The 18,082-nt window shown below is 44.4% G+C and overlaps 1 protein-coding gene across 7 annotated transcripts in view; it reads right to left on the reverse strand.

Moving 5' to 3' along the window:
- Positions 1-166: 166 nt before the first annotated feature.
- Positions 167-18,082, reverse strand: part of GGA3 (golgi associated, gamma adaptin ear containing, ARF binding protein 3) — a 30,371-nt gene continuing 12,455 nt past the window's right edge. For 6 of the 7 annotated variants that reach the window (XM_079965998.1, XM_079966002.1, XM_079965996.1 and 3 more), the window contains exons 6-17: positions 17,466-17,569; positions 15,196-15,276; positions 13,827-13,964; positions 12,517-12,598; positions 11,802-11,918; positions 9,146-9,424; positions 7,479-7,546; positions 6,501-6,790; positions 5,336-5,604; positions 4,236-4,405; positions 3,649-3,759; positions 167-2,486 (exon numbers count right to left, since the gene is read on the reverse strand). In XM_079965998.1, coding sequence (XP_079822124.1) covers positions 2,376-2,486; positions 3,649-3,759; positions 4,236-4,405; positions 5,336-5,604; positions 6,501-6,790; positions 7,479-7,546; positions 9,146-9,424; positions 11,802-11,918; positions 12,517-12,598; positions 13,827-13,964; positions 15,196-15,276; positions 17,466-17,569 — 1,820 coding nt within the window. In that variant the 3' untranslated portion in view covers positions 167-2,375. The remainder of the gene's footprint in view (positions 2,487-3,648; positions 3,760-4,235; positions 4,406-5,335; positions 5,605-6,500; positions 6,791-7,478; positions 7,547-9,145; positions 9,425-11,801; positions 11,919-12,516; positions 12,599-13,826; positions 13,965-15,195; positions 15,277-17,465; positions 17,570-18,082) is intronic. The other variant, XM_079965997.1, reaches the window with a different exon arrangement.

Consider the following 18,082-nt stretch of genomic DNA (forward strand, 5'->3'; position numbering starts at 1 on the left):
ACTATCCCCTCATTCCACTGAATGAAGCTGTGTAGCTCAGCTTTTAAAATAAACCACACAACTTTCATCCAAGCCCCCATCTCCTAAGTAGCAGCCAACCTGAACTCTGAGCATTATTTAATCACAGGATGCTTCTGCTTTGGTGAAGGATCTGGTTTTATTCTGACTATTGTTCTTAAGAGAAACAATACTATGTGGTTGAGTCCTAGGAGTTAGGGATGGGGGGAACACCCTACAGTATTAACTGGCAGCAAGGCAGGTGAAGCAGAGTAGAGAAAGCAATTTTATTGAACGTGCAGAAAAACAAGTACTTCCGAGACATATTTACAGTCTTTTGCGTGTTTGGTAGGAAGCTGCAACTTCAGCCTATGAACAAGTAACATTCATAAATAACTTCTGAAGCTTCTAACAGTACATTTCCACACAGTGAGACGACGGGATCTTGCTACTGGGCTTGTACAGCATGGGTATGGCAGCACTGCTGACCTTGAGAAAGCACTTGTGCTTCCCCCCTCCCCCCTGGTTTCCTCAGTGAGAGAGAGAGACTTGCTCATAGGCAAGCTGTAGCAGTGAAACCTGCTCTCTATAGATATGCTATGGGAGCTGGGCAGACTTGCTAAGCAAAAACGAGACAACAGAGAGACTGAAATACGGGAGAGGACCAGATCAAGAGGCAGAAGAAATGCCGCCCTGTTCTCAGCTTTCCTCCCAAGTCTCTCCTTTTGTTCATATGGACCATGTCTGTCCCTTTCTGGACAGTTCCAAGACTGTACACAAGTCTGAACCCTCCCAATAACTGCTGAAGCTCTTTACGCTGCAACAGATTAGGTTGCACTGCCTATAAATCCTTAGCCCAGTGAGTACCCCAAGCCTTTGTAGGAGACAATTGTTCCAGGTCGCCATTAAATCTCTTCCGTGTTAAGTACAAGGTGTCCAGCAAATTAGAACGGCTGTTTGTAAGACTGGCTGAGCTTTTAAGAAACGTGATTAATTCAGCTTAAGCCAGATTTCCACCTTCAGATCAGAGTGGCAAGAAGTACTTAAAATTACACCTAGCAATTCTTAGCCTACTTGAGTTTAAATTTTTTTTCTAAACAGCCTTTTTTCTTCATAACCAAGCAAAATGATTAGTTCAGGACAACTGTTTTTTTGAAAGGATATTTCAGATCAAAAATAATTGTAGTAGATCAGAGGAAGTGACTACTAGACCCAAAGCAGTGATATTCACTTTATGGCTTACATGCCATATGTTGGACTATTAGTCCGACTGACTCAACACAGGGATCTCCTCCTGGAGACAATTGCACTTAACCACTTAATATTTGGAATGAATAAAATACAATATAATCAATTCAGCACATGCATTGTCATGGCTTCTGTTTCCCCTTATCTGTAGGTCTGGTGTTTTCCTATAGGTCTATGTACATTGTATAATTCCTAACTACTAATACTGCCCTTGAAAGAAGAATCAAGGTCTTAGCTGCATCATTTCCTACCTTTGACCCTGATCGACAGATGCACCAAGAGTGGATGCCCTCGCTTTCTCCCCAAGCTCCCCACTAGAGCAGTGGACAAACTGTGCCTTTGTGACTCTGTCATAGTTTTTACCCCCCCCCCAATGGAATACAGTTGTTGAATGCTGAGGGGAAACCGACTGTAGAGCCATGTGCCACCAAAATGTAGCAGCTGCCTAGAAAGCGCACATTGCAGAGTCAGCTGGAAGTATAAAATCAAAGGCAGCAGATTGAGAGCTATGTGTTTTTACGCTCACGTGTGGCATGTATAAAATAATACAGCTTCTTTATTCACCTGTATGAGCTGTGCTGGCTTTTGGGGTAGATGTTGCCTTACAAAAGAAAACTGGAGTGTCAGGTCATGGCAGAAACCTCCCCTTGTGGAGCTTGTGTTTATTACCCAGCAAGCCTGCAGGTGGTCCTAAGTTCTGGCACCAAGGAGATAAAAAACAAAACAAAAAACCGAGCACAGGAACATCTGTTAGGGCTCTGCCCCAAAGAAACTTACGAAGGCATCATAGCCCTTTGTAGACATCTGGCCAACAGTGAGGGAAGAGTGCTCCGTTTCTGCTTACGAAGCTCACCAGAATGATCAGATTTCAAGTTTAGCAAAGTGGAAGATAGAACCAGATTGGCCAAAGTAAAGAAACCACCCAGGCCTCTACTTGTGGCTGCCTACACAAGTTCATGCTCTGTGTTCATGCCCCCGACCGCTTCACCCCAGAGTGCAGGAAACATTCTGGACTAAAGCTACAAGTGGAGTGGACAGGACACGTTAAACAAAGCTCAATATCGCTGCCGGATACCACTTGCGCCCTTTCCATTTCACATTCGTTCCAGTCCCTTTGGGGTACCTCTGGGTCATAGGTTTCCCCACTGCTCAACTGGGGGGAACTGATCCACCTCCCCCACTTCTGTGCTGGGCTGGTCTCCTAACGCAAAAGTCAGTCGGTACCTCAGCCTCACCTTCTCCTGCAAGGAAGAAGGAAACAACATAAAGCTGCAGTCAAGAATACAGAGTAGAAAGACAGAGGAGCCTGGAACAAGGTTGGCACGTGTCACAATGTTATCTGAGCACTAGCAGGGCTGAGCAATAGTTTGTCTGATACTTTACAAACCGGGGCAACAAATTCCTGGAAAAAGAACAATGCACAAATCCTATATCCAGTTCTGTCCAAAGTTGTAAAGCTGAAAAACGCATTAGGCAGAAGAAAAGCAAGCATGGGACATCCTTTCATATTCCCTAAGTGTGGCAGTAGGCAGAAAAGAAATCTGCTGATACAACAGTATAATACAGAATTGTAGAGAGAGATACAGTAGTACCTTGTTTTGTCTAGCCAAAAAGGACGCTAGACAAAGTGCCGCTTCTGCGCATAGTGCGATTTAGTGCTGTTGCGCATGCGCTAGCAGTGAATCCAGAAGTAACCCGTTCCGATACTTATGGGTTTGCCGCAGACATTCGATGGAACGGGCACTCAACGAGACGGACGCTCGACGAGGTACCACTGTATGTGTCTCTCCATCTTACAAGTAGAGCTGTAGCTCTAATTCTCAGACTATGGACTGTGCAACACAGCTATTTCAAGGAAGATGTAAGATGTGCACCAGTCTTTCCCTCTTTGAGAGTCACAAATGAATAGTGACTTCTGCTTGTGCAATGGGACCATGCCCCCCTCCTGCACACACCCTACATTCCCCAAAATTGGCAACCCCCAGAAAAGTACACGGGGAAGAGGAGAACTGCCTGCCTGGCAGACTGAAATGCTTTGCCTGAGGAACCTTAGTATGATGTTGAATTCCTCCTTTCAGATCAGTAACATCCTAGATTGTAGAAAACAGCACTTTTATCTTCCACCAGCAGTTGGCCAGATGATTATGGTAGCTCACCAGAAGAGCACAAAGGGTATGTAGGCTTCCCCATTCCCTGTTGTCACTTGGGACTCAAATTTTAACTCCCTTGGAACATGGATATCAGAGCAAAGGGGTCTGTCTGCTGCAAGATCACTCTCAACTCTGCTCAAGACAACCATGAGCAGAAACAGAACATTTGATCTAAATGGTCTAATTGTGTAGAATATGGCAATATCCCTTCTCTAACAAAAGGTGGAGAAATTGTGAATGCAAGTCTTCTCACCTTCCTCGGATTTGCCAGCAACATGACCTGAGTGATCGCGGCTGGCGGCTGGATGGGATTGAATGGAGCTAGCTCTGTCCCCGAAGGTGGCTGCAACTTCACTTTCATGGACTGCGGATTAAAAAGCAAAGGAGAAAATCTTATCGAGAGCAGTGGTTTGTGCAGAAATAACAGTCACGTTGCATCACTGAACACAAATATATTAAGGGAAGCGGGCGTGTTTACTGAGCACTGACTAAACCATAAAAGCAAATATTTGTCTAGTGGACTTAACCGGATGGAGACACTAACTGACACCTTAATTCTAAACTTATTACATGGATGCAAGCCCCATGGATTCGGTGGAATTTTATTCCAACCAAAGATGCTTAGGACCGAGGCCTAAGACAGTAGCTTGCAACAACTATCCTGTAATGTTGCAGCAGATAAAATATGCTTCTCGATAGAATCAGCTGGAAAGTAAGTCTGGTCCCAACCGCCTGACCCAGCAGGATTTGCCTGGATGAGCAGCTCTTGATCTCTCCTCCAGCAAGAAGAGGATGCTGGTCTCTTCCCCTATTGGTGCCTGAGAACGGCCATCTTGGTACCTTTGGCACTGCTGCTTGTAGCACAATGTTCTTGATAGGAAGGGGTGCTGTGTTTAACATCGAAACCACCACTACCAACACATCAGGCCGCCCGGGGGGGCACTCCTTGGCAAAATGCAGGAGGATGCGCAAACCGTTCTTGTCATAAGCCGTCACAGGAAGAGCGCTGCCTGCAAGGGGGAGAAGGTGCTTACATGACACAACAATGCAAGTGAAATCTTGGGAGGGCACCGGGTTATGCTTGGAATGCTGGGAGCTGTGTTAAGAGAATCTGCAAAGCCTCTATTCTGAACAAAAGCGTCATCTCTAAAGCGGATGCTGATGAGATGGTCCCTAAAAGTAGGTGCAAAAACCTCTTGACTTTCATATATTTCTGTTTGGGCAGATTTTGCCCCAGAGAGAAATAAGTCTGCTCCAGATACACCAGTGTCCTTGAAAGGTTAATTATACACCTTCCTTAGATGTGATCCTTGTTCCAGCCTGGATTGTATTCTGGCAGGAAACCTGGGATATTGCACTGTAGTCTAACCCACACATCCTACTAATACCACTAGAAGATAGGAAGCAACTTGAGGCAAATGTGAAGATGTACTAGGTGAGACCAACACAGCTGGAGGCTCACAGGCTCCCCATCCCTGCTTGAAGCAAATACTGGCTAGCAGTTTTCAAAGCTTTTCCTTTCAACCATAAGATCGTCGTCACACTAAAAGCATGATGATTCTCCTTGAGGGAGGGGGCCTAATAGGGAGTGGAATGGAGCCATGCAGAGTTCCCAAACCCCTCTCCCTCTACACCCCCAAAAGACTTCAGGACAATAGCTTGGGTTTGTAAAAAAAAGATTCCTAACTCTCCAAATTATGAAAATAAGGAGGCTTTGATTGATTGATTGAATTTATATTCCACCTTATACCTGGAGGCCTTAGGGCGGCTCACAGAACAAAACAAAACCACAAAACCACAAAATATATAATCAAAATAAAAACACAACCCCAATAACCCCCCCCAAAAAATCCCAGATTTTAAAAGGGGATGAACTAAATGAACTGAAACATGCAATCCAGTATCAGCAGTAAGCAATAAAAAATATTTGTGATGCCTACTTGGCTTAATGGACTCCAGTGGGACATGAACGTTGCCCAGGGAGATCTCAGGTCCTTTCAGAGGACTTCCTTGTTGCTGGAAGGAGGCTGGCTGGAAGAGGGGGCTTCCTGACCCGACAGGGCAGCTGCCTGGGTATGGAAGTGGAGGGACTCCTGGAGCTGCAATGGGCAGCCCTGAAGCGGATGTAAGAGGTGCAGCAGCAGCAGCAGCGGGCAATGCAACTCCACCAGGGAACACAGAGGTACCTAGGTTTGCTTGAGCTGAAGGTCTGGAATGGAGCGGAAAACAAATGCAGGTTTAAAAAGAAAATGAATGCAAAGAAACATATTGAATGTCTCTGGTACCTAGTCTGCACCTATCCCCCGCCCACTCTGTATAAAGCACTTGGAGTGAGCATGTGTAACTGCTCCCTCCTACAAATAGCAATTGTCCTTTGAAAAGCCAGTGTTGCCCACCACTGCCTGGTTCTGTGCCCTGCAGATTGATGGGGCTGAATGAAGAAATGAATGCGTCTGCATTAACATGGGGAGGTAGAGTACCTGCCTGCCAAAATCCCTCTTAAGTAAAATCTCCTGCAGCATGGCAGTGAGATGCCACAAATGATGTCCATGTGGCGCAGGTACTTGGCTCAGTCAAAAAGTGTTTGCTGGCCCCACCAGTCAACCAATAGCAAAGCCCTGTGCAAAGTTACCCACATGGCTATCGGGCCTCTCACTTCTTTGCCTTGCAAGACCCAGCCATCAGCTCATCAGTTGCAGTTTGTGGACTGTGCCTTTGCTGGCATGGCTGCATTTCAAACACGGCAGGCGAAAGGCAAAGTCATTGTGCTCTCAGGTGACCGAGAGGTGGGCAGCCCTGGGGTGTGGGAGAAAATAGTGATCTGGCCAATTGGCCAGATACAGTTCCCTGCTCCCGAGGTAGAAGAGGTGTCCAAATCTTCTGCCCTGGGGCAGAAGCATCCCTTCATTCAATCTGCCCTTGATGTACGGCAAAGGCGGAGAATCTGCAACTCTTCCCATGTTAAGATTACAGGTCCCATCATCCCTGATCACTGGCCATACTTGCCGGGACCAATGGAAACTGAAGTCCCACCTAAGAGCCGGGGAGGAAAATCTGATTCATAGCAGCAATTATTTCCAAGCAGAAAGGAGGAGAAAACCTTACCCTTTGCTCTCATCCAGATGTCCTATGGGATCCATGTTGTGCAGATCACCACTTCCCATAGCAGAGCCCAGGTACCCAGGGGCACCTGATATTGCATTGGATGGTCCCAGTGGTGCCGCAGCAGAGAATATGAAAGGGGCTGAGGTAGGGGCAGGCTGTGGGGCTGTGAATGTGGAGGCAAGAGAGGCTGACGTTCTACCCGTGGGCTGTGACAGGGCAGGGAGAAGAGGTGAGTTACAGGCAACGGAAGCTGGTTTTGGGTTCAAGAAGTCCAGATCGACTGGTTCATTCTGCAACAGAGGAAACAAGTGAAAAACGGTGCTTTGCAACACACTGATAAATGTTTAACTTTCCTCCTGTTGTTATTCTCACTTGCTGTATTTTACTATTTAGCAGACACACAATGACTGTTAATTCAAATTTAAAAAAAAACACCACAATTTAAAATCAGAAAGTCAACAAAAATGTGGCCGAGACATATAAAAATGTGTCAAGTAAATGCTGGAAATGTAAGCAGATAGAAGGGTTGTTCCTCCATCTGTGGTGGACGTGTAAAAAATTGAAAGGCTTTTGGGAAATGATAGCTGGTGAAGGCAATAAGGTATTAGCGTAACTGGTATAATGCAAGCATAATAATGAAAGTCGGGGGGTGAGGGGTGGCATGCCCTAAAAGGGAGTGAGAACTTAAGGCCAGAAGCAGGACAGATCACAAAAGGCACCACCTCATTTCAGTCTAAGAAAAGCTGTTGAAGGTGTGTGTTGGGAGAAAGAGGGAAGCTAATTTCTCCCACTGGGAAAGGCAGGCTTGTCTTTATTGGTACAGTACATCCCCTCATGATATTACAAGCTAGAAAATGAAAGCAATGTCCAGCCCGGGACAGATTAACATGCATTACCAATCCTCTGGTTTACAGAGCATCAAAAAAGGATAACATCTTGGGAGTGCAAAATTATTCACACTGTCAAAGTGCAAAGTACCTGGAACATGTTCCACTGGCTGCTCTCAGGAGCTTCTTTTGCTGCAGTGGGAGCTGGGTCATTCAGGCCTAAGCACAAAACGACATTTTAGGGAACAAAAGGAATAGGCAAGCAAAATGTGTAAATAAGGGAACAATCCCAGCTGAACCAACATTTAACTATTCAACGGATTGAGATGGGAAAGATCCACCTGAGTGCAAATCCATCCTCCATATGGTCACTTCTGAACTTTGCTTCATTCTGACTGTAAGGCAGATTGATTTTATTATGTAACAAGCCAGCGGTATGCAAGCTCTGCATTCTATATTCATTCATTCATTCATAGTTCCAGCGGTTTTTTAAAGGAGTTACTCAAGGGTACACAGTACCAGCACCTCTTTGTTGTGGCATTTACTGTAACAACTTCATGGTGAGGGCCGGCACCTATTTTTCTAGGGGGGAAAGCACTGCTTGGTACTTAACATGCCTCCTTTCAAGGCAAAGCCCTCCCAAGGCGGCATTCAAAAGATAATTAGGCTTATACACTGCTTCCTGAACATTTGTTGTTGTTGTTGTTGTTTAGTCGTTTAGTCGTGTCCGACTCTTCGTGACCCCATGGACCAGAGCACGCCAGGCACTCCTGTCTTCCACTGCCTCCCGCAGTTTGGTCAAACTCATGCTGGTAGCTTCGAGAACACTGTCTAACCATCTCGTCCTCTGTCGTCCCCTTCTCCTTGTGCCCTCCATCTTTCCTAACATCAGGGTCTTTTCCAGGGAGTCTTCTCTTCTCATGAGGTGGCCAAAGTATTGGAGCCTCAGCTTCACGATCTGTCCTTCCAGTGAGCACTCAGGACCGATTTCCTTAAGAATGGAGAGGTTTGATCGTCTTGCAGTCCATGGGACTCTCAGGAGTCTCCCCCACCAGCTTAATTCAAAAGCATCCATTCTTTGGCAATCAGCCCTCTTTTTGGTCCAGCTCTCACTTCCATACATTACTACTGGGAAAACCATGGCTTTAACTATACAGACCTTCCTGAACATACTAGAGCTAAATCTCTGGATGTTCTTGCTTTCCCTTCTGGCGGCTTCACCAATAGCAGCTGGCTGCTGTAAGGAGGGGTGTGAGGCACGATGGAGGGGTGTCCAACTTCTGCAACTTCTCAGATGGTGCTCTTCCTCCTGTTCAGTGGTATCTCCAGAACAGGTAAGGTTAGATAATCTGGTGATTATCTAATGTTTATTAGATGGATTTCCCCTAAATTGATTTCTGAACTTTGACTTTTATTGTTATTCATGTTTTTATACTATATTTTATGCTGCTTTTACAATTAAGTATTTTAAATTTGTTGTTAGCCGCCCTGAGCCCGGTTTTTGAACCGGGAAGGGCGGGGTATAAATAAAAAATTATTATAATTTATTATGGACATGCCACTCTCTGTAGCTCTCAGTGATAACCCAGTCCAGTAAATTCAAGTGGAGGGACTTTTTTTATTTCTTTCTGGGGAGGTGTGACGGGGGGCGTTTTCTGAACAACAGACACTCAGCAAAAATACCGGCAAACCTGTGTGGAGCAGCTACTTAGCAGTGCCTCCCACCGAAGCCCTTAGGAAAAGGCGAAAGATTTGTATGATCTGAAGAGAAGCCAGAAACCTTCCACAGCCAGTGCACCCAAACCACACCTGCCTTACCTAAGCACAGCAGTTCCTCATCAAGCAAAGAGATGGAATTGGCCGAGCTTGTCAAGAGAGCAGAAGTGGCTTCTGCCTGGCTCGACGAACGACTCCGGGAGTGACCGATGGTCTGAGGGGGAGGTGGCAGGATGGGGATTTCTGACGAGGCTGGAGCTGGAGTTAATGTCGGTGCTGGTGTCAACGTCGTTGGGGGAATCGGTGGTGGCGGAGGCGTACTAGAAATGTCCAGTCCCGCCAAGTCAATGAGTGTACTGATGTTAACGGAAGAATCACTTCCTACAGTGATGAGGAGAGAACATAAAATATGGCAACGAATGCATACAAACAATATAACAATATTACATATCCAAATCAAGGAGGGCAGTGGTGGTGCAAATGCCTAGATGCTGCTGAGAATAGCATCGGTTTTCAAATTCTCCAGGCTATGCCTCCTATAGTAAACCTTCAAACATGAACTGCAGGTCCCTCAAGCTTCCATGAGTGTGCACACCATTATCCTCAAGATACCCAGGTCCTAAAAAGTGACCACTTTTGCCCAAATTTCTTGACTGACACCCTTGCACAGTGTTCAAGTAGACACAACGGACAGCACCCAGTGATGTCCAACTCTTTCCTTAACAGAAACCTACTTGTACAATGGGATGTCAGATTCCTGCTCTCCAGAGTGGATTTTTGAGGCAGAGGGAGGAGAAGCTAGAAGCCTCATTGTGTTGAGTGGCCATCTCACCCAAGGGGCCAGGTTTCATTTCTGAGAAACTGCTGTACTAGGGCAGAATGTATTATGAGTTCTTTATGCAGGTAAAGGACACCTGGATGGTAAATCCAGGACTCTATCCAAAGCGGGTTACAATATTTTTCTTTTTTTAAAAAAGGACACTAAAGAGACAACAAAGGAAGGGGAGGGACGTGGAAGCAGGAGAAACACACTCAGACTTTATTAAAGTATGCCTCTGTGTAAAAAAAGAAACAGACTTCCCCTAATTTTATTAAGACGTTCAAAACAGACTTTTGGCTGCATTCAGCTCTTTCCATTGATAGTACGAACTGGGAGCTCTTGGCCATTTCCTGGGCAATTTCTTCTCTCTCTAATCTTAAAGAAAATTATTAATTGATAATTAACAATGCTGCGATAAACCCCCATATTCTGATGTAGATCAACAGGGCCACCTGGTATTCTTACCCCCTGCAGTTAACCCTAAATGGTGAGCTATTCTCCTGCATTGTCTCTGAATTTATATGCTCCACTTAAGCCTTTCTAAACAATGGTCTGACTGGTCTGAACTGGCCAGGCCTTTTGTAATGTAAGTTCAGAGTAGTTAGGGAGGCTCTTGGCAATTTTCTGGTTAAGAGATTACTGACAGCTGGAGCCAAACAATGATCCCCATTAGAAAGGAGGCAGCTTTTACCTGGCTCAGATTCCCATGTGAGCGTTTACTCTCAGTCTTTGTCTTCCTGGAAACCTGATCAGGAATGCAAAGATGCTCCCTCTTAGAACCTCTCAGCTAATCAATGTCTGTTACCAACAACTAAACACCAACTTAGCATCATCTGTAGCTTTCTGCATTTAATTTCCTTCTGGCCACACTGTTGACAGCCCCCCCAACCCCCATATGTTTATAACTCAGGATAGCATTTCATGAATCTTCAATGGGGATTTAGTGCAGCTGGGGGGCCCTCTTTCAGCAAGTCCCTTTGAAGGTGCACTTTCGCAGACAGAATGTTTTTGAAGTGGCTCACCTTGAGCCTCGCTTTGTCTGTTTGCAGGTGCAGTTTGAATCCAAACAGGCCTGCAAATGAACTTCAAAGGGGCTTGCTGTTAACTGCTAATCAGCTGGAATCATAATGATGTCAGGTGACTGACAGCTGGGCAACCATGCCCACCTGTCAAAGTTAGCCTGCAGAGGGTGGAAGTCAGGATCCAACTCCCTGCCCCTGTTGTAAGTCAATGGTTTCACTCTGGAATCCTTTGTTCAAGAAAGGCCACTTGACAATCATGAACAGAACGTCCTCGGAAGCTGAAATGTTCTCCCTCTCCCCTCTGAATATTTGCCCTTTCTGGTGCCAGTTTTGCACCCACTTTTTCTTTTGCATATCTATACCCATAAATCATTTCTGGGTATATGTGTCAGTGTTAATCTCGGAAGCAGACCTGTGGAGCTCCTCTATGAAAAACCACTTTCATTGCAGCTGGCCCTGTACAGAGGGATCTTGAAGGAGCAAAACATATCCATGCTGAGATATCCTGATTCCACTCCCACCCACTGCTTCAAAGCACACTGTATGTATCATATAAGCAGATTGAATCATCTTAGAATTGCCATTTCTCTAGGATATCCCTGTCTTGTCTAAAATAGCGTGATCAGATAGTTGTAAGAAGACACCAGCATCCTTTTTGGAGGCTTAAAGACAATTGTGTTGCCATTGAACTGGGGCTAAAAGTCTCTGCTAAATTCTTCACCTTGGGATTTGATTACGGTGAGCAGCAATCCAGAAAGGAAGAGTTGTTATTTGTAAAAAGACTTAACAATTTAGAACAAGGGATTAGGAAGTACTTCTGTATTGTAAGTGACATATAATTTTAAGATTATACAAAAGCTGGGAAACATGATATTTCATAGAAGGGCCGGTGTTGCTCCTGAAAAATATGACTCACCATCTGTTGGAGGCAGCCCAGGAATATCCACTTCACCATTGACGACTTGCCCCTCAATAATTCTTTTATAGGAATTTATTATGCGTGATAAGTTGTCACTAGCCTGCAGGATGTCGCCTGTAACGGAGACACAAACAGTAAACGACCAGTGTAAATAACTTCATCTTCAGCAATGCTTTCTCAGGCTAGGAACGGGACCAGCTCATTTGGTTTCATTCATTTCCACGGCAAAGAAATCCACCCACCCCTAACAGCACTGCCTTTGTAGGTGCTGCGGTTATATGCTTCTCTGGCTTTTGCCACATCCATTTCTGCTATCAATATTTAGGATTTATGTACACGAAGGAAGATTTGGTGGTTGGGGGAGGGCCATAGCTCTGTGGCACAGCCCTGGCTTTCCATGCAGTAGATATCTGGCTCAATTCCCAGCATCTCCAGGTACGTCAGAGAGAGACTCCTGCCTGAAACTTTGAAGAGCTGCTGCCAGCCAGTGTAGACAATATTGATAAAGATGGACCAGTGGTCTTACTCTGTATAAGGCAGCTTCCTATGATATATATCTGATATTCTATCCAACACCTCTGACTTACCTATATGGATTATAGATTCTTTTCAGCTGACATTATACATAATATCCAGGCTTTTAACCACCTATTAAGGCAAAAGCATGTCCCAGTTTACCTCCGGTCCTGCAAAGAAAAACTTATCGTTTTACCCAGAGTGCTGTCATTATCCTCTGTCTCGCTGGCCAGTTTGAATAACGTCCGCCTCTTGGTTTCACATCTGTCATAGAGCTCCTGGGGAAGGGTGGGGAGAAGGTGAGAGATAGGGGCCAATGAGTCAAAATGGACATGTGCAAGCCTTTGTACTGAAACCTCATTTACTTATGCACAAAAGCCCAAGGCATCACCACTGCAAAGGCTTGACACAAGATTTCGATACAATATTGGTGGTCCAAGACGTGGACACTTGCGCTAACAGAAAAATTGATGCAGAGACATTGAGTCACAAGGGGTGAAAGCAAAAGAGACATATTTGCCAACACTTTTAAACTTAAGTAGCGGGTCAGAGGTGCTGTGCAGACACCGCTCACTCAGAAGAACTTCTAATTGGCATTATTACTGAGACACCTTTTCTCTTGGATTGCTTCTGGTGCCTGAAGAGTAGTTGGTGTTACCTGAGTGTAAACGACTGCCTCTGGCTATTCCTCTTTCATGTTGGTGATAGATGTGCACTGTATTGTTATAGTTATGCATTTTGGGTTGTTGTTGTTTTTAATGTAATTAACGTACCCCAATGTTGTATACCTGGAAATATCTTGAAAATAACCAGTAATCATTAAAAGTCTCTTTTGTTTTCCTCGATTGCCTTCTCCTTAGCTGAGTGATGCTGTCAGTTTGCATTTCTTAGTGCAGAAAGTATTGATCTGATGTGTAGAGATTTTTCTTATTCTAATTCATTCAAGAGGTTTCTGGAAGCTTCTCTGTATGAAAGAAGCTTCATGATTGTTTGGGGTATAGAGAAGATGAGTACAGCTGGCTTGAACTGGTTCTTTTATCTTTTCCAATTATGATCTTGTTGACTATAAATATAAGCCAGAAGGAGCCTGGGTTTTACTTTCACTTTCTCTCTCCTTTGTTCTGGTGTCCTGTTCTGTATGCTATAGTGTTAAGGTTTAGTCTTATTATACGTTTTTGTAAATTTTATTGTAAGTGCTGCAAATCAATTTTTATGGACTGTGCCAACCCTGCATGTACTGGATTTGTGACCATTATGCTCATTTGCCTTCAGTAGAAGTAAATCTCCGCTGGATGAAGTACAATTGCCTCTGGTCTATTGTCTGGAAACTCTGCTATGTGTTTAAGTTTTTTCCTCCCCAGAAGAAACTGGGGCGACAGGTGCCCACACCTATTTTTGCAGGGGAAGCTGGGCTATAAAATTCCTTCATGTTGGGAGATGGAAGTCAAAAGAAAATCAGAGGGTAACAAGCACTCAAGGTTTTACCAGCAGAGAACTCACACTCACCTTCATCAGCTCTTTGTCAGCCTCCGAAGAGTCTTCTTTGCTGTAGTGAACCAGCATCTCGTTCAACAACTTCACATTGTTGTTCACCTCCTCCAACGTGTGCATGCGCTTTGTGACTTTCTGTATGCGTGCCTCATCCTTCAAATTTTAAAGCAAAAGAGGTAATATGAGTCTTTCCTTTGTTCTTCCGCTACTGTCCAGGACAAGTTGGCTTGAAGAATCCAGAAGTCTGGTTACTTATCACCAGTGGTTACAGAATTCTGTCTACAGAGCCCCTACCTTCTGCTATCAAAATAGTCCTGAAGCTTTGACTTCTGGGGATACATTTGCAAAACAGGCAACTCTCAATCCATAGTAATAAGACCCCCACCCCACTCCTTTATTCAGTGGGATTTACTCCTAGGTATGTTTGCACAAAATTAGGTAAAATGGTAGGAGCAAATTATATATTGAACTAGAGGGGGAAAGGGATACATAGATCATGGGGAGAAACAGGAAGCCATGCGAAATGAAGCGAGGATGACCAAACGAGCAGGAGAACAAAGCTCTTGTAACTGGAATCGTTGCCTAGAAGAGGGGAGTTTTGGCAGCTGCAACTCACTTTGCAGGAGTGAGAAAAGGTACACTTGCCCACATTATCTCTTCCAGGCAGCCATTAAAGGCACAGGTGCTCTAGTCCTTCTTTGCATCTGGTCTCCGCAAGAAGGGCCTGTTAACTCTGAACAACCAGACAACTCCTTGCCCCTTGTGCTCCCTGAGCCTTTCAGAAATGCTGCATGTCTATTTTCAAAGCAGCTTTCGTGCTTTTCTTTGGGGGGGGAAATGCAAAAGGCCAACGTAAGATCAGAGGAAATCAGAGACAGGAATGCCATACCCAACGAAGACAAGGACAGCCTATGGCACCAGAGGAAAAGGGAACTTCTGTCCTTGCAACTTGTACCCCAAACCCCATCCTAAGCACAGCTGAGTTAGGCATGCCTAAGCCCACCAATTTCAATGGAAGGAAGCACACTTAGCTCTGCACAGCGTAGGGCTGTGACTGGGAGGATGAGCAGGAAAAGGACTAGGGCATCGGCAGCTATCAGTAACCCCAAGGAATACCAAGCAAAGGGGGGCTATAAATCACTGAGCAGCTTTTCTTAGTTTACTATGCAAACTCTAATTGCAGCATCAAACCTGGGTAAGAACTTGGGTTTCACTCAGGAAGGAAACCAGAGCATTGTTTACAGACAGCACAGATATTCAGGTCTTCTGACATTATAGCAGCCCAATGGTACGGCTCAAATATTCTAAAAATGCTTAAAATTACAAAACAAGCCCCAAACAATGATCACCCCTACAGATATGTTGATTAAGTGCTCAGTCTCACCTCTTTCACCATAGATTTAATAAGCTTGTTTGCCTCTTGCAAATCATCTGGATTTTTGCTTTTTAACAGTTTAGCTAAAAGCTGCAAAAAGGGAAAAAAACTTTTAGGAAAAGTGTTTTAGGAGTGACAGAACTTTTCCTGGTTTTGCAGATTCTCAGTTGAGGAATTGATACCTTATGCTTGCATTAACCAAGTTTTGATTTGTCTTTGAAGCATCCAACTTTTGGCACTCTGATAGAATTATAGAATCATAGAGTTGGAAGAGACCACAAGGGCCATCGAGTCCAACCCCCTGCCAAGCAGGAAAACACCATCAGAGCACTCCTGACATATGGTTGTCAAGCCTCTGCTTAAAGACCTCCAAAGAAGGAGACTCCACCACACTCCTTGGCAGCAAATTCCACTGTCGAACAGCTCTTACTGTCAGGAAGTTCTTCCTAATGTTTAGGTGGAATCTTCTTTCTTGTAGTTTGGAACCATTGCTCCTTGTCCGCACATTAGAACACATTAGAACAGAACACATTAGAACAGAAGCAAGAAACGTGGATGCTATTGGAATGTACATCATATTAACTTGCTCAGGCTAGTGGTTTCAGTGCTCCGATAGGGGAAGCTGACAGCAGTTCATCACCAGCTACTTCAGAATCAGGACCGGGGTTGAAGGGAGCCAATGTTGGATTGTCACTGGTCTGCCCCAACCTCAGCATGGTTGGTGCAGAGGCACTCTATGACAACTACAGCTAGGGATGAGGTTCATTTAGCAAGAGGAGTAAGACAAGAAAGTGCACTTTAAATTACTCATCTCAGCTTTAGAGTGTCCATTTGACACCCACTTCTATTCCGTCCTCTCTCGAGACAGCAGCAATAGTCCTTCTGGGTTGCGTCCAATCCTGTGCATGCAGAGTTCTATTCACACAATGGGACTTCCCCTTCTTCTCCCCACACATCCTCAAAGTCTGCTCTGGAGGGTGAGGGTCTGTGGGGAGCTGCAGGGGAGAGCAGAAGAGGGAAAAGTTCCACTGTGCAAGCAGAAAGTCTGTTGCAATAGCCAAACAAGAAGACCCTCAATGTGCAGAAGTGCTGGAATCTGCACCATGTTCAAGAGCATGAGCCGTGACTTGGAAATCCCTGCTCAGGCCTAAACTCACTGAGTGCTCTAGGTGAGTCACTACTGAGAGTGTACGTTCTTAAGTTTCGCTCCAGTGAGGTGGCAATGGTAATCAGAAAGGGACCGGAGTCAGACCAAAAATAAAATAAATTGGAAAGATCTATTTAAATCAAAGCATAGGAATGATAAAACTATATAAACTCAGCAATAACTAGAGTTTGAAAATGTATAAATGGAATATAAGAGGAGTATATAAATGGAAAAAAGAATACTAACCAAACAGCCACCAATTAAGCATGCACATTACTAAATCCTAAATTACATCTTTCTAAAACTTCCACTAGTACAAACTAGTTATAAGGTTTCTAAATTCCCAGCCTTAAATTAGTTTAATTCCTCTCTCCCTCTCATCTGCCAACGGGGATAATAAGACTGGTTTACTTATAGGAGTGTTGTATGGATGACAGGGGAAATGAAAGTGAAGCTCTTAAGTCCTTAGGGAAAGTGCTGTACAAATACCATTATTGTTGTTGTTGTTGTTGTTATTATTATTATTATTATTATTATTATTATTATTATTAATTGCAAACTTCATCATCCTCTCCTGTTCACATACATACACAACACATCTTACATTTTCTTCAGTAAAGCCATGCAGGGCTTTCCCAGGCTTCATTTTTTTTCATAGTTTAAAGACCATAACACGCTCTTGTCCCCTTTCTTTCAGCAAACAGTAAAGAGAAATTTAAATGAAGCTAATCATAGAACTGCAGAGTTGGAAGGGACCCCTAGGGTCATGGCTGGCTAAAGTCAGCCGAGTATTCCTGAGAGATTCACTGCTACTCTACATGCAGAAGAGGCAAGCCTCCTCCGCCGTCAACACAAAGAGGCAACAAGGAGTTAAACACATTTTGTAAGATACAAAAGCATTTGTGAAAACTTCCAAAACGTTAAGTTGTCGTGCTACGACACTCGTGAGAAATAGGAACTACTCAAAACATTTGAACCTTGGACATTTTTTAAAAAAATTATAGCAAACCAGATTGAGGGGTGACGGTGGTTTAGATCTTTATATTTGCTATCCTTTGTCAAGCGCTAGAAGATGCCTCAGCTGTTGCCAAGTTCTAAGAATTACAGTGCTAATTTTTGCAGTTAGCTTTACCTTGGATTTCTCTTCATCATCAAACACAGGGTTTTTGGGACGAGCTGGAGGGGAGGGGATTAGGGTACTCTCTGCAGGAATTACAGGGTCAGACAGCACAATGCCTGGATGCAAAAAGGAAGAAAAACATTGTCACTCTTTACAGGAAAGCTCTCTGGGTTTGCTTGTTCACTGCCAGTTGCCTGCACACAAAAAACCCAGCAAGCTCTATCCTATTAAAGCCATCTTAATGCATTGAACTAGGGTCTGCTACCTGCAAATGGTGCTCTTAGTGGACTGCCATCTCAGAAGGTAGGTAAAAGGCTACAGTGCCTTATACAATTAGCAGACAAGAACCAGACGCTGTTCTGAGTCTCATTCCTACTGACTGTCAGTATGCAGCTCACCTGATGACAGGCTATGATGGGCTTTTCTGTCTGCAGCTGAACTCCTGTAATTCACTTTGGGATGTCTTTAAGACTTGCTCCCTCTCATGATCTTGTAAGCCCATGTTTGTGCCCTTGAGCGTGTGAGCTTGCCTTGGGTTCTCTTACTTGCCTGACACTTCCTGATTATCATGTGACCTCAAACGAAGCATTAGGAGCGAGGGACAAAAAAATAAGCAGCTGGTGTATGGG

Source organism: Podarcis cretensis (genome assembly GCF_951804945.1).
Source record: "Podarcis cretensis genome assembly, chromosome: 2".
NCBI classification, from domain to species: domain Eukaryota; kingdom Metazoa; phylum Chordata; class Lepidosauria; order Squamata; family Lacertidae; genus Podarcis; species Podarcis cretensis.